At 32.0% G+C, this 24,858-nt stretch overlaps 5 protein-coding genes and 1 pseudogene across 13 annotated transcripts; 2 read left to right on the top strand and 4 right to left on the bottom strand.

The window, feature by feature from the left end:
• Positions 1 to 6,422: 6,422 nt before the first annotated feature.
• On the top strand, positions 6,423 to 7,022 carry LOC107931434 (flowering-promoting factor 1-like protein 3). The gene has a single exon (XM_016863308.2). The coding sequence runs from the start codon at positions 6,463 to 6,465 to the stop codon at positions 6,880 to 6,882; it is 420 nt and encodes a 139-aa protein (XP_016718797.1). The 5' UTR covers positions 6,423 to 6,462; the 3' UTR covers positions 6,883 to 7,022.
• Positions 7,023 to 9,035: 2,013 nt separating this feature from the next.
• LOC107931392 (vesicle-associated membrane protein 724) lies at positions 9,036 to 11,497 on the bottom strand. The gene is made up of 5 exons (XM_016863271.2): positions 11,116 to 11,497; positions 9,990 to 10,131; positions 9,771 to 9,891; positions 9,475 to 9,537; positions 9,036 to 9,398 (listed from the first exon to the last, which is right to left on the bottom strand). The coding sequence occupies exons 1-5, from the start codon at positions 11,303 to 11,305 to the stop codon at positions 9,249 to 9,251; spliced, it is 666 nt and encodes a 221-aa protein (XP_016718760.1). The 5' UTR covers positions 11,306 to 11,497; the 3' UTR covers positions 9,036 to 9,248.
• A 1,622-nt stretch (positions 11,498 to 13,119) lies between these two features.
• On the top strand, positions 13,120 to 15,130 carry LOC107931398 (uncharacterized). 2 transcript variants are annotated; one of them, XM_016863276.2, is made up of 7 exons: positions 13,120 to 13,363; positions 13,500 to 13,538; positions 13,659 to 13,712; positions 13,818 to 13,871; positions 14,452 to 14,505; positions 14,688 to 14,759; positions 14,893 to 15,130. In XM_016863276.2, the coding sequence occupies exons 1-7, from the start codon at positions 13,310 to 13,312 to the stop codon at positions 15,007 to 15,009; spliced, it is 444 nt and encodes a 147-aa protein (XP_016718765.1). In that variant the 5' UTR covers positions 13,120 to 13,309; the 3' UTR covers positions 15,010 to 15,130. The 2 variants fall into 2 exon arrangements, with proteins under 2 accessions (XP_016718765.1, XP_016718766.1); XM_016863277.2 differs by having other exon boundaries at positions 13,166 to 13,363; positions 14,883 to 15,130.
• Positions 15,131 to 15,844: 714 nt separating this feature from the next.
• Positions 15,845 to 18,794, bottom strand: LOC107931492 (probable protein phosphatase 2C 40). 3 transcript variants are annotated; one of them, XM_016863395.2, is made up of 5 exons: positions 18,424 to 18,794; positions 18,170 to 18,219; positions 16,562 to 17,658; positions 16,224 to 16,488; positions 15,845 to 16,161 (listed from the first exon to the last, which is right to left on the bottom strand). In XM_016863395.2, exons 3-5 carry the CDS (start codon positions 17,648 to 17,650, stop codon positions 16,034 to 16,036), a joined length of 1,482 nt encoding a protein of 493 aa, XP_016718884.1. In that variant the 5' UTR covers positions 17,651 to 17,658; positions 18,170 to 18,219; positions 18,424 to 18,794; the 3' UTR covers positions 15,845 to 16,033. The 3 variants fall into 3 exon arrangements, with proteins under 3 accessions (XP_016718884.1, XP_016718883.1, XP_016718882.1); XM_016863394.2 differs by having other exon boundaries at positions 18,170 to 18,216; XM_016863393.2 differs by lacking the exon at positions 18,170 to 18,219 and having other exon boundaries at positions 18,424 to 18,791.
• Positions 18,795 to 19,434: 640 nt separating this feature from the next.
• On the bottom strand, positions 19,435 to 22,374 carry LOC107931493 (alanine--tRNA ligase). 6 transcript variants are annotated; one of them, XM_041101437.1, is made up of 8 exons: positions 21,759 to 22,374; positions 21,501 to 21,647; positions 21,309 to 21,421; positions 20,615 to 20,821; positions 20,363 to 20,465; positions 20,204 to 20,278; positions 19,973 to 20,068; positions 19,435 to 19,771 (listed from the first exon to the last, which is right to left on the bottom strand). In XM_041101437.1, the coding sequence occupies exons 1-8, from the start codon at positions 21,843 to 21,845 to the stop codon at positions 19,706 to 19,708; spliced, it is 894 nt and encodes a 297-aa protein (XP_040957371.1). In that variant the 5' UTR covers positions 21,846 to 22,374; the 3' UTR covers positions 19,435 to 19,705. The 6 variants fall into 6 exon arrangements, with proteins under 6 accessions (XP_040957371.1, XP_040957372.1, XP_016718885.2 ...); XM_041101438.1 differs by having other exon boundaries at positions 19,435 to 19,765; XM_016863396.2 differs by having other exon boundaries at positions 20,615 to 20,707.
• On the bottom strand, positions 22,248 to 24,853 carry LOC107931424 (aldehyde oxidase GLOX-like; annotated as a pseudogene).
• Between the last annotated feature and the right edge of the window lie 5 nt (positions 24,854 to 24,858).

Below are 24,858 nucleotides of genomic sequence, written 5' to 3'. Positions count from 1 at the left end.
TTTTATACTTTTTCAATTAACGTAAAGCTATTTTTAACTTTAAAATTACATATGCCATTATGTATAATTCCTAAATTAAGCATTATTGAACGCAACTAAATTAACATCTGAGGTGAAACCAAATTTTAAAAAAAAAAAAAAACTTAACCATCTCAAATTTAAACCAAAGTAAATTTAGAAACAACTCGTATATATTTTACGAATGCGAGAGTCAAAATCTAAACCTTCTCCACTAGTACCAAGGTCTGATTAATGTACCGCTAATTTATACGTGCTAAAATCACTTTTTTGTATATAATAATGTATCAAATAAATTCAACCGTAAACGGTTTATATTTGGACCTACGGAAGGTTTGAGTTACTCATGCAAGTGTTTCACAATCCACTTAATATTTAGAGAGGGTTTGGGCAAAAAAATAAATCTTGAAAAAATATGGGTTAAACTATTTTAAGGTTTGAGCTTGAACCAGGCCAACTCTACTCATTTTCTCTATTTTATAATATGTTATGTAATTTATATCATATTAAAAATTAAATGTATAATACTATGATGTAAATATTAAAAAAAAACCTTCATTTACTTTATATAGATAACTTGAGTTCGAATTACTATTGTACCAAAAAAACAAAGTTTCAAATGTTTAAAATGTAATAAAAGAGAAAGTATATAAAATTAATAAAAAAAAAGTATGATAGGCTTTTAACAAGTTTAAATTAACTATTTATTAATACGAACGAGCTTGAATTGTATAAGCTTATACATTGCCATTGAATCATACGATATCGTATTATTCAGAAATAAATATAAAATTGTCCAATTTCATTTATTAAACTTAATATTTTTATCTTTTAAAATTTTAAAATTTCTTATAATAAAATTCAAAATTTAAACCAATTTGATGGATATAGTATTAAACTTATAAAACAAACACACAAATTGATATTGTGAATGTTGGTGATGTAAGAGGAAACCCCATGATAAGTGACATTAATGAATAAGATGGATGCATGCATTGCTTTTTACATAAAAGGAAAAAAAAAAGAAGAGGTTATTATGAAAAGGCATATGCACACACACATATATATGTATAGAAAACAGGGACATTAATTGAGGTATATTGTTTGGTTAAATAAATGTAACTTTGGCAAAATCTTGGCTTTGTCTTATGGGACAATCACATGGGCTTGTAATAAGGTGATGATTGAGATTTGAGAGAGAGGAACTTAAGCTCTCTTTTTTTCATGTTGTGGTTGAATTTTTGGGTCTAAAAAGAAATGTTTTTCTCTTTCAATATCATTTTTTATTTTAGCGTAGAAATAATAATAATGTGATAAATTTACAGATGTACCCATGTAAATTTCGTGTTTGAGATCTCTTCTATTTATGTCGAGAGGTTAATATATTGTATTGTATTCGTTTACTGATGTTTGTATTACAATTTCATATTATGTTATATTTTAATTATTTTTCATCTTATTTTCGTATCATATATTTATATTATTTAATCTAATTTATTTTTTATGGAGAATTATATATGAATTAGATTTATCCATGAATCGATTAACTTGTTTAGCTTAAGTTTAGGTAGGGCATTTTTTAATCTTGAATCGGTTTGATTAAATTGAAATTTAACTTAAATAATAAAATATTTTAAATTTGAATTGAATTATAAAATATAAAATATAATTTTTTATTAATATATGAACAATGAAATGATCTGTGATATTGAATCGAGTCAGTTTTAAAAATAAATCGTGATTAGCCAGACTCGAACCAACCTAACCCGACGCTCATCTCATTATTTTTCCATAAAGCTACGTTTGAAGGAAATTTATTCCTTATTCTTTACGTGAGCAATTGCAACATGTACAATTTATCTTGAAAGACTTAGTATATATCAACAACAATTCCAAAATATAATTTAATTTGTTTAATAGTCACATCCTTGACATTTGGAAACCATAACATTTGAGAGAGTTCAGTGAAAAAGACTTACATTCAACTTCTCATTTGATTCATGACTAATGGGTTTAAATTGATTATTTGAATTTTAAAAGAGATTTTAATATCTCTGTCCTTAATTATATTTGTGTTTAGATGGGTTTGTAATTCTAACCACTATTTAAAAAATAATTTTTATTTTAAAAATAATAATTCGAAGCACTAGTGGGCCAACAAGTATACCTACAACTAGGTTAATATGGTAAATTCTTGAAGGAAAATAGGTGGAGAAAATTGGATGGTGGTCCAATAAAAAGATGAATTTCTTTAAGGAAAATGACAAATAAATTATATATATAAATAAATAAATAAACCAAAAGAAAAGAACGAGAGAGAAGGGAAAAAAATGTAGGGTTAGGAGGAGATCTTGGATCATGTGAAGTGTGAAGGCCAATGCTCGCTTTAGGCTACAAATGCTGTAAGTTTTTACAGTACTTCGGAATTTAATTTATATGTTTTAATTTTTAGGAATTTAAAATTTAAATTTAATTTAATATTAATTTGTTAAATTCAGGTTCATTACAACGTCATTTCTTTTAGTTATATTGTTAAAGTGAGTATTTTTTTAATTTCAAAATGTCATACCAATAAGTTTAATAAAAAAATAATAATATTAACAATTGAATTTAAATTTTAAAATCTGAAAAATAAAAAGACTAAACTTTTAGAAATAAAATTATAGAAACTAAATTTTAAAATTACAAAGAGTATAAAAATGTATAATATATTTTAACTTTTATTTATAGGACCATGTGTCACGAGGAGGAGGGTGTTTGCAGACACTGTATGTAGACCAATGGTGTGACCATGATGCTGGATTAAAGCAAAATTTTTGTGCCCAAAAGGCTTACACTCCCATGCCTCATGGTTTGTGGGTTTGGTTGGGGTGAATTGATTGTTAAAATCTTTTCATTTTATTTATTTATTTTAATTAATGTATTTTTCTGTATTCATATTATAATTTATGAGTATTATTTTTTCGAGATTTATGGAGTTGGTGATTATTATTTTCAACAATGTTATTTTTATTATTTGAATATGAATATTTTTTTTTATTAAAAATGTGTTTAATTGATATTTAATTATTTATTTTTACGTGCTTTCAATGTTGTTCTTCATCGACAGTCCTCCGGATTTCTGCTTTGTGTAGGAACCATAAAACCAGGTACTTTAATTTTTTATTCATTTTAGTTTTGCAAATTAAAAAGAAAAAGAAAAGCTTAAAGTTGCACTTTTTGTGGTTGAATGATGGGGAAGAAACGAAACTTTGAGAATGTGAGGAAATGTTCATGTCACACATGATTCAATATGGCCAATTGGGATATATGATAATCGCTTGAAATAATTTTATTTAAATTCCGATCACTTCTTCTAACTCTCTTTATAATATTATTCAACATGAGTCCATTTTTATTACGCAAGGATGAAGTTACCATTTTTATTTGGAGGGGTTGAGATAAAATTATAAAATTGTGGAGAGGTTAAGGTTGAAAATTTGGTGTTTAAATACTTAAATGAAAGGGGTCAAAAATATAAAATTTTCATTTGCTTCAAAAACTAAAGGAATGGTTTATCTAAATGGATGTTATTCAATTTAATCAAACATGGCCCAGGCTCCTGCAACCATGCATGATGACTATGTGTGATTCCCTAATACTAATCTTTGTGTCATGGGTGAGTTTTGTTTAATTCAATTCTTTCATTATGATTTTTTATTAATTTAAATTTACATTATAATTATTTACGAATAAATTGATTGTAATAGTAAAATATATATGAATCCCATCAAATCAACATTGCTAATACCTTTTTTTAATAAACCTAATATAATTATTTTTTTTCTATGAAATTGATGTTAAAGTAGTGCAACCTTAAAAAGAATTGTACTCACCAAATTTGGGTTCTGATTCTAAGTTTATTATTTGAAGAAGTAAAATTATAAAACTGTTTTAAAAAATAAATAAGATATATAATAATAGTTTAAGGAATAATCATTAATGCATCGTCTATGTATAAGTCTAATGCACCATGAGTAAACAATGACATGACTAATCATCTTTAAATTAAACAAAAATAAGGACTTATAAATAACTACTAATAATTTTATTTAAACATGATTAAATATTAATCATAACTATTATAAATAAATCTTAATAACTCCAGATTTAAGATCTTGGGGTTAAGGGTTTAGATTTCAGGGTTTTAACATTTATTATTTGATTATGTTTAAATAAAGTTATTACTATTTATTTATAAGCCCTCCATTATTATTTTTAATTCTATTTACTGATGATATGTTATGTTATTATTCACTAATGATGCATGAGATTTATGTACCAATAGTTGCATCATATATATATATATTAGTCTAGCTTACAAAATTAAAATAAATAAATAAATAAATATGAGAACCCCACAAGATAAAAGTCCCAACGCAAAAGAACTCTCCAATCCCCAACAAAACTAGAGAAAAATATTGAGAGAATCTTCCAATTTGGTCCCACCCCCTAAACATTATTCATCATTGTATTAATACAAACCATTCACAAATTTTGGAAAAGGACATCAATCCTTTAATTACAAAACATATTTCATACCCTTACCATCTCCCTTATTGGAAATTCCATTCCATAAATAACATTACTTGATTCATAAATATTAATATTTGTTTTCATTATTGTAACCAAAATTCTGTATAATTCTTGAAATAAAAAGAGAATATTAATACTGCAAGGAGAAAATGATATAATTAAGTGCCATATATATTCATATTCCTAATACATGCTAACAATATTGTTAAAGAAAGTGAATAATAAATATTACTCAAAATACTGATTTTTATAGGGTCGAGTGATAAGGAGTTTAATGTCTTTTAAGTAATGTTTTAGGTTTGAATTTCGGTGTTAGAAAAAAAAAACAGCATGGATAGAGTTTTGCACCCAATCTAGGGGTAGCACTGGGGCAAGTAAGGGCCTCAGCCCCCTAAAAGGGGAAGTTTTATTTTTGGCCCTTCAAAATTTATGAACTTCTAGTATATGATAAGATTATAATTTGATCTTAAAAATGATAAAATTTTAATTTAATTCTGTAAAATTTTAATTTTTTTAAAAAATAATGAAATTCTCAACCTCCCTAGAAAAATATTTTGGCTTTGCATCTAAGTTGGATTCTACGTGAATCCAAATTTATTCAAAAACCTCATGTGATTACCAAATATTACATAATCTCGGGGAAAAAAAATTGTTGTGCATATGATATTGGCATTGAAAATTCAATTGATAATGGAAAGTAGCTTTCTTTCTTTTTAATGTAATAGATTTAAGGGGAGAAAATAATTATCCGAATAATTAAAAGAGATAAAATTGATGCAAAAACCTAAAAAGATACCCTAAACTCTATATAATATTAAAGAAAAGAAATTTCATATGCCTACATACATTTATAATAGGCTATTAGTATATATTTTTTTATTTTAAATTTAGTTTTAAAATTTTGATACGTGTTTTTTTAAAAAATATTTTTTAATATTTTACTATATTCTTATGAATATTTGTCAACTTTTAATTTTATTTGTAAAATTTAAAATTTCAACTATCGAAATTTTGTTTCAAAGGAAAAACCAATATTCCATCAGACTTTCAATGGTGAGACAGCATTTATTCATGTGGCATATACATACATATTTTTATATATAAACCATCGGTGACTTTGCATAATATAATAAACCTTGGGTTCTTTCTTTTTCAATTATTACAAATAGAATTTATATTGTATATACACAGTATGTATATAATATATAAAGATTAAGGTTTTTGGATTTATAATTGTCTTTCTCAATAATATCATTTTTAAAGTTTGAATCCGAATTTTTTATTTGAGAGTACAATCCAATGTGAAGTTAAAAATCTATTTATGAGAGCTAAAATATGATTTTGCTATTGTATTAACTTATATTTTTACTATTTTTAGGACTAAATCTAAATTTTATTATTTTTAAGATCAAACCATAACTTTATCATGTATTAATATATAAATTTATAAAATTTAGGAAATTAAAATATAAATTTTCAATTTTGGAGAGGAAACCCCTACCTGTCACTATGTAACTCGATAATCCGTGTATATATATATATATAAAAGTATGTTACATACAAGTACAAATTCATTTTCGTTTAAGTTTCTCTAGAACCAGTCTCACTCTCACTTACTTACAATACGTTTTTATTTTTTAGAAAAAAAAAAGAAGAAGACAAAAACAAAGACAAAGATTCCCATGGTGGGGTTTGATTTAAAAGACAAAACAAAAAAAAGAAACAGGGATTCCCTTCAATCTTGTTATGCCCACATCCATGGTACAATATTTTGTGTGTCCTTGTCCCTTGCAACCCTAACCTTAATTTAATAGCCTTTTTTTTTCTTCTATTTCTCTCTCAAGGCCTCGTTTCAACTCACCTACACATATGTGTGTATATATACCTTACAATCCCATCCACCTCCCATGTATCACTTCCTTAAGAGCCTTTGTTAAAAAAATAAGAATGTCGGGTGTTTGGGTTTTCAAGAACGGTGTGGTTCGTCTGGTCGAGAACCCTGGAGCGGAGCCATTGGATGGTAACCGTCAAGGTTCGAGTAGTGCACGTCGCAAGGTGCTCGTACATGTTCCTTCCAACGAAGTGATCACTTGCTATGAAGATCTCGAGTCTAAGCTATTGTCTCTTGGGTGGGAGAGGTACTATGATGACCCTGATCTTCTTCAGTTTCACAAACGGTCCACCGTCCATCTGATCTCGCTCCCTAGAGATTTCAACAAGTTCAAGTCCATTCACATGTACGATATCGTCGTAAAAAATCGGAACATGTTTGAAGTTAGGGATATGTAAAAATGAAGTGTGTGCTTGTAATAGTGCACTCTACTTTGTCTTAAAATTCATCTTATCTTTACTTGTTTGGTATCTTTTATGTCATGCATTTGTTTTTAAGATTATAGTATTGTGATATATGAGTTTTAGTTTTCAAAATAGATCAATATATATAATTGTTGTCGCTATCGCATTTATTGCAGTTATATTGACGATGAAGAGAAACAAAACAATAAAATAACCATCGTAACATCGTACTGCAAAAGCGGTTTAAGGTTAAAAGAAGTTAATGTACTTAAAAATGGTTTGCTTGGTGTGACTTTGCTTTGTGTTATGCTTCTATATAAATTATTGTAATGTGGATGCGAATCGGTGTTCTCCTTATGTGTTATAAATAAATGTTGTTTACCATAGTTTTCTTTAGGCACTTTGATAAATTCTTGGATCGAGAATTATGAGAGTTAATAGATCTTACATTAATTCAAATGATACAATTAATGTACCTAAGTTTAATTTCAATATATTTGTTTTGTGTGCGATAGTAAAATATATTTTTAATTATTTTATAGTTTACTTAAAATTATGAATATCAATTCAACCGAGTTAATACTCAATTAACATTTATGGCATTCTAATAAGGCTAGTGTCACGATCTAACACTTGATATATACTCGTTTTCCAATTTTGATATCTAAATATTTTTTTCTCCCATTTTAATATATGAACTATTATTTTCATTCTGATTTACCTTAAAAAAAATGTTGATAAGAACATAACATCTGAGTACTTGATGCATTCTTATAAAATGTTGATAGTTTTTGAAAAAAAAAATGACAAAAACGATAATTCAAATATTAAAATGAAACTAAGAAAAGTTTAAATACCAAAATGTAAAAAATAAATATAATTGAAGGACGAAATCATACTTCTAATATCAACAATGTAAACCACAATATTGTGAAATGGATAGAGACCCCATCTATGAGCTAAAATTCTAAACCAGAGAATATATATATACACATATATATAGCAAATTCAAGTTAAGAATTTATGAACCACAATTGTTGAAGCAAGGGAGCATTTGTGTTACCATTTTGACAAACAAATGAGACATGCATGCACATGTCTGAAAATATATATATATATATATAATATGTATATGAGAAATTGGTCTAAATTCAATCTTGTTTTATTCAAGTGGACCAATGGCAACGTTTCTTTTTATTTCTTCCCCGAGTTATTTGTTAGGGCCCCCTCCTAGGTTCCCAATTTGCATGCCAAGTGTACACATGCTAACAAAACATTTTCCAAGCTTAAATTCCATTATTAGTTTCTATACTTCAATTCGATTGTGTAATTTTCAAAATTTCAAATTTCTATTCTGACAAAATCGTAGGTTTTTGTTTTAAATTTGATATAGTAAACATATTATCACATGCGTAATACAACTTCAACTTGTTACTTTCATATATTATTCATGAAAAGGTTAATTCACGGATTTAATGGCGATTAATTGTGTCAAGATTGAAATTTAGAAATTCAAAAAGTATAACTACTAAGAATGATTCACATGAAAAACACTGACTAAATTTATAACTTTGCACATGATACAAGACTAATAGTAGAACCTAACCAAATAGAATTAACTACTACCATTTAGGTCAATACTAAAATTTTAAATTTAGAAAAAGTAGATAAACTAAAACTGACCAGATTAAATTATAGAGATTAATACAACTTATGCAGTGTATAAAGGACTAATAGCAGAATTTGACCTAGATTAAATAATCTAATTTCACTTTTAGCCCCCTCTGAAACTTAAAAAAATTCAATTTGATCTTTTAGCACTTTGTTAAATGAATATGTATATAAGGCTTTTATGCAAAAATAAATAATTCATTTTAAACTGACCCCCGAAATATTTTTAATTTATTCCGACCCCAATAATAATTCCTAACTTCACCCATCTCTGCCCGTGTGGCAAAATAGCAGAGTGAATAAGAGGGGAAATTGAATAAAACCCCTCAAAAAGAAAAAAAACCTTAAAACAACCTTAAGAACATTCTTTTTTAAATTCTCAACCTAACAGTTTAAGAATGAAGCAAATGTGAAATCTAATTCTCATCTGTTTGCTAAGTTAAAATCCAGGTCCCTTAAAAGATGGTATCTAAATGTTCCTTTTTAAGAGCCAAATATTATATTGCATAAAGATTTTCAACTCTATAAGCAGGCCTAATGATAGTGCATTTTTTGTGTCGTACATTCATCATTGCACTTTCCTGTTCCAGTTTTTGGTGTTTCAGAAAACATGGTAAGAAATAAAACACAATCGATGAATGGCTCATTTGGTATATATATGCGTGTCACAAGCTTTACTTTGGATGTCGCTAGTCGCTGCAATCGAATCCGTGACAAACCGAAACCCAGATTACGAGTACTAGAAGTAGCAAGATTCCGAGAACTACCATCTTTATCTTCATGTTTTGATACCACATTTTACGATGGATTTTCGTCCCTTGGTTCTTGTAAGCTTGGGCCTGAAGAAAGGACACGATAATATGAAATCTAATGCATATAAAAAATTTCTCGATAGAGCTCGAAAATGGGGTTTACCTGATCATGTAGATTCTCAGTTTTGTCAGCCAGAGTTGTTAGGCTTTCTCCTCTATCGATTGCCTGAGATGTAGAATTGAAAGTCATGGAAACGCAGCAGGTAACCAATGGTGCTCGATAAGTTAAAACCATAGTTCAAGTATCATTTCAGGCACCCTTTTGTTCAAAGACCATCTTTTATCTGATTATATGATCATAGAAATTCCAGTATTCCAGTTATGTTACAATCATGTTTCGGAACATCCAAAGGGAAAAGAATGCGAATTCACCCGAGACAGAACAGTAAAAGTACTTACCTTGTCAATATTCTCCAACATTATACTTTTAACTTCTGAAACTTGAGCCTTCACCTTTAATAGCTTCTCAATCTCTTCAGCATGTTCAATGATATATTTCTTGTGTTCCTTCAAAACCGGCCTGAGAATTGTAATGTTTCGTTTCAACAAAATAAGAATATATATTTATGTAAACTAATTAAAAGATTACCAATTCATCAGTTGGATGGATGAACAAACCCGAACTCCTTATTGAGACTTTTGGCCATAGCTGTATCGGCTTTTCCACCCCCGTATCGTTTCTTGAAGTCCACTTTCATTCGTTCGAGAAATGCTATAGAGATTTGCTTTCCAACAGAATCTTTTGCAACAACACAATACACTGCATACAATGAAAGGCATGTACTTAAGGCCTCGAGGGTTACCGATCGAGGAAGCAATAAGAAAAGCGCCTCATTAGCTTTGGTGTCGGCTAAGAACTGGTATATGATACTTGAGCATACAACAGTGGTAACTTTATTAGCATCACTGATAGTTATAGCATTTGGAGTAACCTTAATGTTCGGAATAGGCTTCGGTTAACACAAGTGAGTGCAACTTCGCTCGGAAACAGTCGTGCTGTTTGGATATCGGAAGCTCCCCTCCTCCCCATACCCTTTCATTATAGATACCAAATTGAAAAACTTGCAACATGAGCTCCCAAAATTTTAATCTTCTAGAGGGTAAAAGTAGCATGGAGGCCTTTATATTAGGAGTCAGATTATATTTTGCCCCTCTATTAAAAAAGGTTCAAATTAATCCCTCTATGTTAGATCAAAAAACAAACGTGCCATTCTGTTAAAAATTTCATCTAGTTCTACTATTAAAAACTGGCCCTTGTACATCAGTTGCGCCTGTTTTTACAGCAAAATGAATGGAGTTTTTAATTCATGTTAATTTTTTCTAATCAACACATCTTTGTTAATGAAATGGCATATAACAAACATCCAAAAGGGCATGCAAACTAATGAAATCCATTAAAACATAATATAGATGCATATATATATTTATGAATTGTTGATTATATATTCTCCAATTCAATCTCAATTGAGTCAATTTTTATTGATACACATATTTATATGCACACCACCATTTTCTTCAGTTTTCTCACCAACCAAACAGAATAAAACGAATCCATACAATAAAAAGAAGCTAACTTTCTAGTGTTTTAACAAAAACCCAGCAAATCCCACATCCCATTTTATAATAATTTTGCTAGATCTACCAACTTTAACTTCCAAATTCAGCTTTACCTTCCACAATCCTGTTTGTTTCTCGAGAAAAAAAACAGAGAAATAAAGAAAAAGATCAAAGTTCTGGGAATTACCATAACCATCTTCAACAAGAAAATTAAAGGTATGGTGATCACAGTTGTAAGTAAACTTGTTGTTGGAAGAAGTGAGTTTCTGCAAACACTGAGCTGCGATTGCTGGGAAATTTCCAGTGAACTCAGTGTACTCGGCCAAGATCGTTGTTCCTCGAGCAACGAAGCTGTAAATAAACGCTTCCTGACTCATTGTTTTTCTCTCTTGAGCTAAACTGAGTTAGCTCACAAGTTAATCACAGAGACAAAACAGAGAAAGACAAGGAGGCTTTGCTTGTTCTGCTACAACGTTAATGTTCCCTTTTTCATATTTTTAAGACCGAGTCTGCCATTTCTTTGCTCTGCATTTTGTGTGAGTTTAATCCTTTTTTGTAATTTATTAATTCCTATTCTTTATGTATTTTCAATCCCAATTTAGCTATTTCGAAGAGGACATGTGGGGGTCATGACTCCTTAAAATAATAAATTGTTACTTTAGACCCTCAAAATTTAAAAAATTTTAAATTAATATATAATAAAATTATGTTTGATCTCTCAAAAATAATAGTATTTTAATTTAATCTTTTTAAAAATTATAAAATATGATTATATTTTAACTCTCATAAAAATATATAATTTAATCTTGAATTCTTAAAATTTCATTTTTGTGATCATATTATTACATGTTTAAAAATAAGTGATGTAAAATTACATATTAACAAAAAAAACTGGCATTAAATTTAAAAATACATATTTAAAAATAATAAAAATTAAAAACAATGGAATTGAAATTAGATTAATGGAAATTATGAAATCAAAATGGGATTATTCTAGTTAATTTAACTAAAGAAAAGGGAAAGATTTATTAAAGTGGGAAAATGATTGAGACTAGAGAAATAGTATTTTGTCTTGTTGATTATTTTATTTTTGTTACTTTAAAAAATAAATAAATAAAAAAGAAAGAGGAATATTAAATAATTACACAAAGAAAAGCATGCAAAAGCAATGATTTTGTTTGTAGCTTGTGAATGAGTAATAGAACTTTCTAGATTCTTGTTTTTTTAATTATTTTTGTAATTTATTTCTAAAATAAAACTTAAAAATATATTTTTAAAGGTAGGGATCCATTTACATAGTGTAAAAATTAATGTTGATATTTTAAATTTATTTTTAATTTTTAAAATATTTTAATTGAATTCTTAAATTCTTAATATTGTATTAATTAAATTAATTAACTTTTTTTGCCAATTTGACCATAAACATTAAATGTTAGTTCAAACTTGATATTAAACATGTTTAAAACATATGCATTGTTTTTTAAGCACATTGTATATGTAATAAATATAACTGTTTATAATTTGATTTACATATTTTATAAATACTACATTTTAGATTTAAATTGATATTTGACATTTAATCGGATGATTAGGCTGATGAAATGCACGCTTGATACTTTAAAGATTTAATTAGAATGTTTTAAAATTTAATGATCAATTTAAAATTTGAATGATAGTTTGGATAATGACGGTGAGATAAATGTTCGATTTTACTATCTTAAAAAGGGTTAAAGTAACATTGTTGCTCTGAAATTTTTAAAATTTTTATAAAATTTTAAAAACTACACAAGAAATATAAAAAAGTTTGGATAAGTTACACTAATAGTTATTAATTATTTTGGTTACTTAATTATAAAAAGTTACAAAATGATCAACTAGTTATTAGTAAATTTAATTTTTGGTCACCAAACTATTTTGATTTTTGGGTGATTTCATTTGTATGTTAGTCCGCTGGTGACAAAAAAATTGAATTGTTGGGTGACCAAAATAGAAAATTATTAATAGTTAATTGATTGTTTTGTAACTTTTCATAATTAAGTGACCAAAATATACTAATAGTTAAGTGACTATTAATGTAATTTATCCTAAAAATTTTAGATGTGGCATTCGAGTTTAGGACCTAAATAAAAAAATATTTAAATAATTAAGGTGAAAATCCCTTAAAGAAACCCTTTCATAAATTTCCCCGCCCAAACACTCCCCTATTTATCAATTTCAAATTTCAGTTCAAATAAAATAAAATCAAAATCCATTTCTTTAACATAAAGAACAGAAAAAAAGGAAGTTTTTTCTTTCCCATCTCCACACATAAAAAAGAAAAAAAAAACGAAGCTTGAATTCAAATCAATCAAATAACAATCTCTGTTTCTAAATTGTTGCAAATGGCATCATCTGATTCAACTCCTGCTGTTCCCATCTCTGCACCTCTAGCTCCCGTACTTTCTTCAATTTCATTTTTTTTTAAAAAAATTTGTAGTTGAAGTCTTAAAGTTCTGTTTTCTTTTTAGGTTTCTGCAAAGTTTGGATTTTGTTTAGAAATGTTAACCAAATATTTGTTTACCCATTTCACAGAAGAAGGAGAACAACACTCCCGTCGGCTCAAAAATTGCTGTAAGTTTTAGATTTTTAATTTGTTTTCTGTATTTAATTATTATTTGTTTCTTTTTTTCAAGAAAAAATAGTTTGATTCGATTCATTTAGGTTCTAATTGTAATTTTTGGTGACTTTTAGGAATTGAATGAATCAAGGGCTGAGCTACTCAGTAGAATTCAAGGATTGAAAATGGTAATTACGCAAAATATATCCCCTTTTTTTTTACAATTTTTTGGTTTATATATTTTTTTCAATTTCGAGTAGAAAAGAGCTGTTTATCTTAATTTTTATCGCTAGGATCTGCAAAATTGGAGATCAAAATTGGATACCCAAGTTAAAATTTACCGCGATGTAAGTACATTTTTGCTTTAAGTTTCTTGTTTTCTTTTCAATGGATTCTCTACATTGCTTTTTATTTTGTTTATCCTTTTTGGGATTATATCATAGCGTGATAGAAAAGGGTTTAGAGTTGGAAAGGAAATCTGTTGGGTTTTCTGATTCATTTCAAGCTAATTAGGTAATTTAATGGATCTTTTACCATGAAATGACATATCAAAGTGTGGGGAAACTTCGGACTCTTTCATTTTTCTTTTAAGTACTCGTGTCCGACATTTACTTCTAACACGCTAACCTCGATTGCCGAAGAGATAGCTTTGAAACCTGGTTTGAAATCTGTACAGTTAAAAATTAATGTGACGTCACGCGTACCCTAATGCACAGGGATCAGTTTTTAGTCAACAGAAGAACTGGATTGTTCTTTGATCTAATATATAAAAATTAATTTATTCATTTTTGAAAAAAAGGAAACTGTAATCTCACTCCTAACATGGGAGCTGCAATTGAATTAAGAAATGCAGTTGAGGTTTACTTTTAATAAATGCCTGCCTTATTTGCTGTTTATTTCATAAGCTGATATGCATGCCTCTTGCAGGAGCTTACAGACCTGAAGAAAACACTTAATGTTGAAGTTGATCAACTCCGTACGGTGAGTGTTTGCTTCCTTTGTTTACTTGGACTTAGACGCGAGTGTCGGATACAGTTACGTGCCCGACATGGGTATCTGTTGTCTGAATATGTTTCAGACATCATGTTATATAGTTGCTTCTTGTATTTCATTCTGAATGAGGAAGATAACTTACCTAGAATGTTTTCATTTTGTGAAATAAGGAATTTCAAGATCTAAGGAACACACTCCACCAGCAACATGAAGATGTTACTGCAAGCTTGAGAAATTTGGGGGTAAGTTAACTAACAACCTTTGTTTTGCATTCCATGTTTCACTCGGACTTGGGATACGAGCGTCATATACAAATACATGTCTGGTACTGCTATTATCAAGTTCTTTCAAATATCAAAAAGTAGTGTTTTGCAGCTGCAGGATGTTTCAGAAGGTGTTAAAGATGGTGAAGAACAACCCAAGGTTGAAGCAAAAGACGAGGAAATGCAAACACCAGCCATAAAGGAAAATGGCAAGGAAATGGAGAACTAGGTTGGTTATGAATGAAAATGACCATTCTTGTGTTTTGAACTATATTATCATGTTTCTTAGGTTACAAATTCCAAGTCTTTCATATGTTCCAATTGATATATGGTATTGACAATTTAATTTACATTGCATTTTTTGGAGCATTGGGTATTTTTGGTAGAAGTATCATTGTACTAGGAGTCACATTGTATTTTGACCTCTTCACTCAAAACATGAGTAAATTAGTCACTCAACGTTAAATTAAAAAGTAAATTATTGGTCCTTATACGGTAGTAAGAGACATATGGAGCTCACCACATATAACTCTTTGGTTATTGTCACTCATGTCAGTTTTTAACAGTGTAAATAGATAATTGTTTTAACATATAAGGTCTAATTTGCTCATTTTTTGAGTAAAGGAAGTAAAATATATTTTGACTCCTAATATAGGGCCTCCACGGTAATTTTACTTTTTTTATTACGTGGGAAAATTGGGATTATAAGAAGTTAGATTTCAAATTAGAGGCTCCAAGCTCTGTTCGGGTCTGTGAGTTTTAAACGAAAATGAAAATGGCAGGGTTGTTTGAACTAGACTAGATTGAAAATCGACCAAGAGATCAGTTTGAAAAGTGACTTTTAACTGGTTAGATCGATAACCGGTTGAATTGACTAAAAATTTGGTTGAATTGGCTATAATTTAATTGAATCGATGGTTGAATCAAAATTTTTTAATTGGACTGGCGAATTGATGATTTGATTAATTCGATTATCAAATCAATTTTAAAAAAATTGAAAACTGGTATCGGAGGAAGAGGAGATGGGAATGTAAAGAATGGATGAAATTCATAATTAGATCATATAATCAAATCCAAGTAAATTAAATTACGAGCATAGCTGTATCACTTGCACTGTTGTAAACATACACCGAAGACTAATGCATGATTTTAAGTGACACAAAATTTGTTTTACAACAAATCAAGATGAAAATTATCTGAATTCAAGCTTATATATACAATGATTTAGGGTTGTTGAATGAAATACATAAGATTCAAATACAGGTTGATGCTTTTGAAGTTCGATGATTCGTTCCGAGAATAATCACGATAACAGTAACATCATCGTGGTATTTCCTCCTCCTACCAGCCGGAATGTTCAACAATTCTCCCTTACTGAAACCTGTGAATGGAAATGTTCAAAAAACGAACGGAAGACGTCAAAGAAGAAAAGATAATAATTACCTGCAGAATGAGCCGCTTTTATTACAAGCTGTTCCACGAGAAATTTTGCAGGATCTCCAGAAGGATTGCTCGAGATGTAAGAATGGACGAGCTTCACTGCTTCTTCGTTGCTTAAGAAGTCGAATAAACCATCGCTGCCAATTATTACGAAGTGGTCAGATTTCGATATTTCGTGCACGTTTAGTGATGGTTCGGTGGAGATATATGGGGGGCTAATGAGGTTTCGAACTCGAAGAATTCCCATCAATGCATCATTCAGTTTCTTCTGCAATGAATAACAAAGATGTTATAATTTTCATTAAATACCCGTATTTGGCATATATTCAAACCGTGCTGACCTTTTTCAAGTAACCGACTCCGAAAGCACGAGTGACCTTCAATTTTCCTTTCACTTTTCCAGCAATTACGGGCATCGAGTCATCAGGATGCTCACTCAAGAGTCTAGTTCTTTCAAGTTCGTTATCGACGGTATGACTATCAGTGAGCTGAATAGCTTTTAATCTTCCAGACTGATCCATGTCGTTTCCTTCATCAAATGTTGCCAATACAGCTCGACTGTCACCTAAATTGAGCGTGTACAAATTATTTCCATGAAGAAGCATAACCAAAACACAAGATCCTACTGAAACTAAATCGGGACGGTCTTCCATTTCCTGTTCTACCATGTACAAGAAATCATTCTCGGCTTGACTTAAAGCTCGATGAAGGATATCAAGTACTCCATTCCTAAATGAACGAGAAGACACTTCCATTTCCGAATACGAGCTTTCATCACTTGCAGAGTCGATACTGGGAACATACTGCTTTGATTCTGAGTCGAGTAAATTGAAGTTAAACATTATGGTCTCGTATAACGTCCCAGCGAGAAAATCAGCAGCATCCCTCCCGTTGAAGCCATCATAGATAGCACAAAAAAGCCATTCGTTCTCTTTGGAACAAACAGCTTGAACCCGATCTTCACCTGCAGCTCCACCCGCCACTTGAACTTCAACAGCATTAAGGAAACTATCACTTCTAGTGGGAACACTCATGGTTTTCAACATATACGAATCAGTTTCGTATGAACCGACCGGACTCGGTGGACTACAACTTAAATTCGACATACTGCTTTGTAGGGAAGATGACAATATATCCAATCTCGAAAGAGATGGAGAAGACAGAACCCTACGAAATGAGTTAGGGGAATCTAGACTAGGAAGAATATCAGATCCTATTAGACCATTGCAGATATTTGTGTTGGCCAATGTAGCATTGGCACTTAAGGCAGCACCAGATAAACACGAGAAACTACCGTTCCTCGGTATGTCACTTCTGGACTCGACCCCTTTCACAGCCCCACTTGGAATACCATCTCCGCCACCGTTGCATTGATAGCCGAAACTCACCTTAATCTCCCCTTCAGAATCATTAATGTCTTCACCCAGCATTATATAGGCTGAAACATACGAAAAATAACCATTAAAATCTTCATTATGTTAAGTTTCATATAAAAGAAAAAAGAGCATAGCCTTGTAATAACAAGATAAAGTCCGTTTAAGGGGTCGGCTCGCTTTTAGGTGTTTGAAGTTTAGTTCCCCAAGCAGGCCATCGGATCCTCAAACATTAGAGGCATTGTGTTCGAGGTGTTTACGCTCGATTTTATTCTCGGATTTTGTCTCCTTAATTTAACCAAGTATTAGTATTCTTACCCACTAATGCCATATAGAGGCATGAGGTAAAATGCTAAATATCTACTTGGTGATTCCCCCAAACTCCACGAAATCATTGGGAGATAAAACCTTCGGATAAAACCTAGTGTAGAGTCTCTGGACACAATATGATCGACTGCTCGGCGGAAAAAGGGCTGACCCCTCAACAAAGTCCAAACAAAAAACTAAAGTATCCGTATCCAATATCTGTGATGGTTCAAATATATTAAAAAACTTCAAAAATAAATTTAATCGTACCCGGATAAATACCCGTATTTAGACTCTTACACCCAAGTTGGAATAGGCTGCTAAACATATAATATTAGACCTCCAATTCAGCAATAAAATAGCAGAAACAGATAAATAAAAAGGCTTACTTCAATCGAAATGAAACATAATGTATTGACAATAAATCAACAAGAAGGGTATGAGGAAAACATAATCATAAGCATTGAAATGGTGATAGAAATCAAAACTTTGAAGGAAACAGAGTAAAAGAAGAAAAAACCCACCTCAGTTTTATGATCTAAAAGAGAAGAAGAAGTTCACAAAACCCAGAAAAAAGACCATAAGTATCAACAGGGGCAGTGAACAAAGGTGTGAACTTTGGGGAAAGCAAGGCAAAAAGAAGGAGCTTTAATGGAGAATCTGAAACAATTGGATGGTTAAGAAAGAACGGGTGTCTGCTAAATTTTGGAGGAATCTGGTTTTAGCCTTTCATTTTTTTCCCGTGTCAGATTCACTATTTACCGTGTCGTTTTTCAGAGTCCCATTTGAGCTCCATTGCCGTCATTTTCTTTGGGTTTGTATATATGTATGTATATAAATAGCCACTTGTTTACTAGCATTCAAAATCATTCTATAGTTGACCATGTTCTGAGATATAATTCATTTTGCTTAGTTGACAAAAGATTTTCTCAGTAAATTTATCTCTAAAAAAAAAACCTGAATATTCGGCCAATCCCCTCTTACTCTTACTGCTTGATCATTTTATACTAGAAATGAATGAATTCATTTGTTATCTCTTCATCATTTCGGAAAATTCCCATTTTTATTGTAATTGAATTTACATAATTTCATAACTCAAAGCACTAGTACAAATAATATTCAAATACCAAATTCGTAGCAAAAAGACCTCTTGGGAAGATCAAACTTTCACTGTCTCTTTGAGTCATTGGAGAGACAGGCAACTTGCTAGCTCACGTCGACACAAACAGATATAAAATAACATTTTAATTTTTGTTTTGTTTAAATTAGTTTTAAAATTAGACAAGTTTCGAGACTAAAAACCAAATATTCAAAGATTAAATTTAAAACTTTATCTACTTTTGATTTATTCATTTTCATTGTTAGGTAATTTCTTTTACTTTCTTTTGTAATTTATATTTTCTTTATTTTTCAAAGGATTCAATTAAAAACCGAAAATCCAACCGAGGGTTAGCCCTATATTGAACATTTCAATTTAGCCTTACGGTTGCAGAGAAATAAAGAGAATGGACCAAGACATTTTTCCAACTTTAATATTCAGAAACAAGCAGCCTATTAGTGACATGATTGAATTAATTTTTCCAACTTCATGGTAGGGATATACATCATTTGATATATGCAATAATACTTTTATCAATAAAAGCAGTAAAAATACCATAAGAACTTTTGTACTAGGAGTCAAATTGCATATTGTATAAAGAATAATTTATCCATTTATTGAATAAAGATGGCAAAATGCAATCTGACTCTTCGTATAAGAGCCTCCATGATACTTTTACCCAACAAAAGCATTTCATGCCGTTTATGTCAGGTGCCGATGGTGTAGAACACCTTTGTCATTCCCTTCTTAGTGCGAATTTGAGAGACCTGCAGCTTAAATCAAACATATCAATGGAATTGAGCACTCGTATCTAACGGATATTCGGATATGGGTACGAGAGGGCATGATTCTCCAAACATATGAAAAAACCGAGCATACAAGTGCCTGACACATACCTATATCTGACACTCACTAACATGGGGATCATTAATCAAATTATCATTTTCTAAGTGAAGCAAATTGATGATGTATACCTTCATACTTAAGATCTCTGAAACATCGGAAACATGGGTGCCACCACAAGGGCAACCGGGGTTGTCCCCTAATTTTATGATACGAGGATTGCTTCCCTGGACGGGATGAGAAAATAAGGCTACCGTTAGCAAACGAAAAGAATCCGATTCCGAATTTCCATGGGATTTCCAGTCATTGCCGGTGTTTGACACAAATGCAGTCCAAAAGTAAGCTTTATAACCGCCACTTACCGGGTGAATGTAATCAGGAAGAGAACCACCACATAGCTCAGCAGCTTCTCGATATGGTAGTACCGTGGCGTTAACCTGAAAGAAATGGGGACGAGCTTACAAAACGCTCTGCATTGTAACTAAAATTCACAAAGCAGATCTAATCTAAACGATACTTACTTTCCCTCCCTTCGATATCAAGGCATTAACTTCTATCTCTATTTCCCTTTGCTTGTTTTGCAATTCGTTCAGTGGAACAGTACCCTTATATTCCACAAAGGGCCTGGAAAAAGAAATAAAAACAAACTTCATGAATGCTAGTTCTAAGCACCCGTTTTCGCTTATGAACATCAAAATGGAAGATTCAGCAGAAAGATGCTCATAGCAGTTCTGCTATTAATTAATTTGCAAATGCTGGTACGAAATGCATACCCATCCGGAAAGTGATAGCCTTTCCCAGGCTCCAAATGCGCAAAACCAACATTTCTCATGCAAACATCAAGCAAATGCCCAGCAGAGTGCAGCCTGCTCAACAACAACAGTAGTTTATGCCCTCCCAAAATGAACTTGAACCAGCAAATCTCAAGAAATGAATAATATTTTATGAACTTGTATACCGAAAATACAACTTCCCGAAATCTGTTACAGACAACCATGTAGCTCGGACTTAGGGGTAATGTGTTGGATATGAATGCATGTTTAACAAAGGTATGCTCAATGTTTCTCTACGTTTTTTCATATATTTGAAGGATCTTACTCCTACGCCTAAGCATGTTTCGGTACCTCAAGGAAAAATAACGAGTTAAGCCAGTGCCACTACATAATCTAGTTGTTTGATTTCTAATTAATAGTAAAAATATGAAACACAGGAAGCTCATGCTGTGGTCGTGCAGTTTGATTCGAGGAGGCGCTCCCACTTTGTTAACCCTGCCATTGACTCGGGCTCTCAACAGAATAGGGAGACAAAATCCCAAATCGACCAGGAACAATATTGGCCCGTTGAAGGGTCCATAAAATTATCCCGAAATAGTCGAAAATCCCTCAACGAAAACCGTAACTCATAGCAAGTTTGAAATTATATACACAAAGCAACCTTCAAAATCACATAAATTTGAATACCAAATACCTAGAATTCAGCCTCCGCCGTGACTCGTCCACTTGCAAAATCACTTCTTTTCCTTTTCCTTGCTCTAATTCATTTTCCATACTAGAATCCTCAGCAACTCCATAATGGAACACCTGTAAAAAAAACCAAAAATTTATTCTTTAAAAAACAGGAAAAAAATTAATGTTGCAAACTTTATACAAGTAAACTTACCACTCCGTCTTTTGATCGAACATCTTGAACGCAAAATCTAAGGTTCGAATCAGTAACACAAATGAAACCAGTATCAGAAGGTTGACCACCACCTTGTGGATGGAAAATTGTGTTATCTAAAATCAAAGCTTTCCTTCCATCATCGCCCTGAAAAAAACCACCACCCCATAATCAAAAAAGAGGGAAATAATCGATTCTCATCAATGAATGGGGAAAAAATAAAAAAACCCCAGAGTGGAAATCGGGTAAAGAAGTGACCTTGAAGTAATGAACGAGTATGGCTTTGGATTGAAGCTTCAACATTTGATCATAGAATTCGAGCTTTGTTGGTGTCGTGAGTTCCATGGCAGCCCACCTTCACTGTGTTCCTTCCCGCTGAGTCAACCTCGTTTAAAATTCTTGGTCTCCCAAAACGAAGGAGCTAAAGTTTTATAATTTGATCGACGGCCTCACCGGTACTATAATGTTTCCAGTCAATTTGTTCATTGGTCATCGATGATCGAACCACACTGTCTTTTGAAAATTCAATATTGGTGGTGGCTCCGTTGGTCATTTGCTCGTTGTTTTTGGCTGCTACTGTATTAAAAAAAGAGGTGAAAGTGCATACCACGTGTACATTATAGGGATCTGATTCAGCACTCTAATATTTACCCAATTTTTAATTAAATTAATAACAACAAAATCCTCTTTTTATTGAACCATCTTTATATTTTGAAGAATAATACAAAAAATTTACATATTGATTACATCATCAAATCCTTTAAATACATACAAAGCACCAACATTCTTTTTTTCTGGTCTTACAAGTGAACTTGGATCAATCAGCCCCTCTAGCACAAATCATAGACCTTACTTTTGGAAATTTTAATGAATGTTTGTAATTTTTTTTCATGTTTCGTTTAGTTTTAATGCAACCTGACCCAAATGCCTTGACTTGGAATACCTTTATGAACCACAAACAATAGATAAAATCTTGACGGAGCTACATTCCCTGACCGCGGCGTCGTTGCTTCGACATTGTACGTCGAGTTACCCACCGCTGTCACTTTTTCGTTCCCTAGAACAAGCAACCTTTGATTCATGGAGAACAAATGCGTGTTGAAAGCTGGTGCAAACATTACCACCAACACCGAGCTTTCATCCACTTTGTCGCTATTAATCACCACTTGGATCGTATATTTCTTCCAGTATCGGATCCCTGACATCGACTTAGGAGCAATGATAGTTGGTCGCAGGTTGTCGAATTTAGCGTCCAAGTACACTGGCGAGAATGCCTCTAAGCTTAGTTCGGTCGGAAAAACTACGCCGGTGAAATTGTAAAACGCGTGGGGATTGCTTCCACCGACTAAAACTCTTCCATCACGAAGTAAAGCCACCATGGAATGGTACATACGAGGGATGGTGGTCGGGTTTTAGACCTCGAACCGTGAGCCGATATTGTTATCAGGTTGGTACAAGACTGGACTCAAAACTGGGTGATGCGGAAACCCGGATCTAGACACAAGAGAAACACAAATTAGAAATAAAACGAGAATAAATAAAATTAGTTAAATAATAAATAAATAAATAAAAAGGATAGATTTGCCCTATGGAACCCTTGGTTAACTTGTAACCAAAAACGCCAATGATTGAGCGGCTCCCTACGAAACCCCTAGAAGAAGAACCTCTAGAAACACCGATTAACGGAAAAGAAATTTGAATATTTGCAACTCCGAAATACCCTCGAAAAGTAACAAATTGCCTCACACAAATTTGAAAGAAAACAAATACTCTTCTTTTTTTATTCCCCTCAATGTGTAGAAAACAAGCCTATTTATAGGCAAATTACAAGAGTAATTGAATCCTAATAAAACTCTTTCAAGAGTAATTGAATCCTAATAAAAACTCTTTAAAGAGAAATTGAATCCTAATAAAACTCTTTAAAATTATCTAAGAAAATAAAGAAATAATAACCTAACCAATAAAATTACTTAACTCATAAATGATGTGTCCCAACCAATGAGAATTAAGTAAATAATAATAATAATAAGATACATAAAAAATTAATCCACCAATTTATGGGCTTTTACTATTCCAAGATTGGTCCAGTGAATTGCATTCCCGTATTTATCAATGTCACGAACATGATGAATTAAATTTGTTGCAACAAAGTCTTGGACAAAAGCATTCATCTTTGATTTTAATTGTCGTGCCTTGCTTCGAGTGATTGGACCACTAGGAAAGACAACCCTTTGAGTGTCACCTCCTTGGCTCGTATCACTGGGTCCCGACACTGTTCCTATCCTGCTGTCCCAGAACCGGCACCGTTGATGAGTAGAACGTTTTCCATTTGGAAGCAATATCATGTCAGCCATGACTCTAGCTAAAGGCATAGTCTCCATGATCCATTCTGGATTCGGGTCGGTTATTTTAATCCGAGCGCATGTATTCAAGGCAGCCATGAAAGTACCTTTTAAAGATTGAAGGTAGGATCCTTTAGGAGCACCACCGCATACTAGAACTTCAGCTTCAATGGCTGCAGCTTTCAAGTTCTTTAATGGAAGCAAAACGGCAGAACCAGTGCTCGGATAGCTTCGAGGTTCACCGCCGGGGATCATAGGATACTTTTTGACAACAATGTTGTTCACATAATCGAACAAAATAGCACGATTGTTGGCGAAAATAAACAAGTTTCCATCAACGTTGAGGAAAACGAAGGGGTAAAGATTGTTCTCGATTCCTTTGTCGTTAGTTTTCGATAAGAAAGGCAAGTTGATCTTATTAGCGACGATGTTTTTAGGGATGAACTCGTAATTAAATTGTCCTCGACCACCAACGATGATTTGTCTCCCATCGGGCAATATATGGTTACTTGCATACCACCTTTTAGCCGTCAATCCATTTGGTATTTCATTCCAATCGCACATCCTGCATGGGCTAAAAACCCTGACTCGACATTCACCGTCGTTGAAACCGCCGGTTTGGAACAAATTACCATCGGGCATGATGGCACCCGAAGAGCACCAAACATCGGTTTGGACAGTGAGAGCACGGAATTTATTGGCGAAAACATCGTACTCGACTGAATGAGCTGTGCAATCCACTTGGAGAGCCGTGTCAGTCGGGTCATTGCGACATTTCCCTGTTGGTAGTGGCAAATTAGATGGTCCAAAATCGGTTCTATCAAACATAATCACGCGGTCGTTCCTAAGGAGTTGCATGTGCATGGCGGAGATTCCGATGCTTTTTTGCAAGAGTTGCCAACTACCGTCAGCGGCGGAAGTGAGGGTGCGATGGTGGGGCAGGGATGCAAAGAGAAGCTGAAGAAGAAGAAGGATAGAAAAGATGAATGAAGGAGCTGCCATTTTTGCTTTGATGG

Source organism: Gossypium hirsutum, chromosome D09, assembly GCF_007990345.1.
Source record: "Gossypium hirsutum isolate 1008001.06 chromosome D09, Gossypium_hirsutum_v2.1, whole genome shotgun sequence".
NCBI classification, from domain to species: Eukaryota; Viridiplantae; Streptophyta; class Magnoliopsida; order Malvales; family Malvaceae; genus Gossypium; species Gossypium hirsutum.
The sequence above is the reverse complement of the archived record's forward strand: the minus strand, read 5'-3'. Positions and strand labels throughout refer to the sequence as shown.

Coding starts and splice junctions, on each gene's coding strand:
- LOC107931434 (XM_016863308.2), top strand. CDS start 6,463: ATGTGTGTATATATACCTTACAATCCCATCCACCTCCCATGTATCACT.
- LOC107931392 (XM_016863271.2), bottom strand. CDS start 11,305: ATGAGTCAGGAAGCGTTTATTTACAGCTTCGTTGCTCGAGGAACAACG. Junction 9,892..9,989: donor AGTCTCAATAAGGAGTTCGG/GTTTGTTCATCC, acceptor TACAATTCTCAG/GCCGGTTTTGAAGGAACACA. Junction 9,538..9,770: donor TGTTGGAGAATATTGACAAG/GTAAGTACTTTT, acceptor TCTACATCTCAG/GCAATCGATAGAGGAGAAAG.
- LOC107931398 (XM_016863276.2), top strand. CDS start 13,310: ATGGCATCATCTGATTCAACTCCTGCTGTTCCCATCTCTGCACCTCTA. Junction 13,364..13,499: donor TCTCTGCACCTCTAGCTCCC/GTACTTTCTTCA, acceptor CCCATTTCACAG/AAGAAGGAGAACAACACTCC. Junction 14,506..14,687: donor AAGTTGATCAACTCCGTACG/GTGAGTGTTTGC, acceptor TTGTGAAATAAG/GAATTTCAAGATCTAAGGAA.
- LOC107931492 (XM_016863395.2), bottom strand. CDS start 17,650: ATGCTGGGTGAAGACATTAATGATTCTGAAGGGGAGATTAAGGTGAGT. Junction 16,489..16,561: donor GAGTCGGTTACTTGAAAAAG/GTCAGCACGGTT, acceptor TATTCATTGCAG/AAGAAACTGAATGATGCATT. Junction 16,162..16,223: donor AAAAGCGGCTCATTCTGCAG/GTAATTATTATC, acceptor TTCCATTCACAG/GTTTCAGTAAGGGAGAATTG.
- LOC107931493 (XM_041101436.1), bottom strand. CDS start 21,845: ATGGAACTCACGACACCAACAAAGCTCGAATTCTATGATCAAATGTTG. Junction 21,648..21,758: donor TACTCGTTCATTACTTCAAG/GTCACTTCTTTA, acceptor GGTTTTTTTCAG/GGCGATGATGGAAGGAAAGC. Junction 21,422..21,500: donor TTCGATCAAAAGACGGAGTG/GTAAGTTTACTT, acceptor TTTTTTTTACAG/GTGTTCCATTATGGAGTTGC.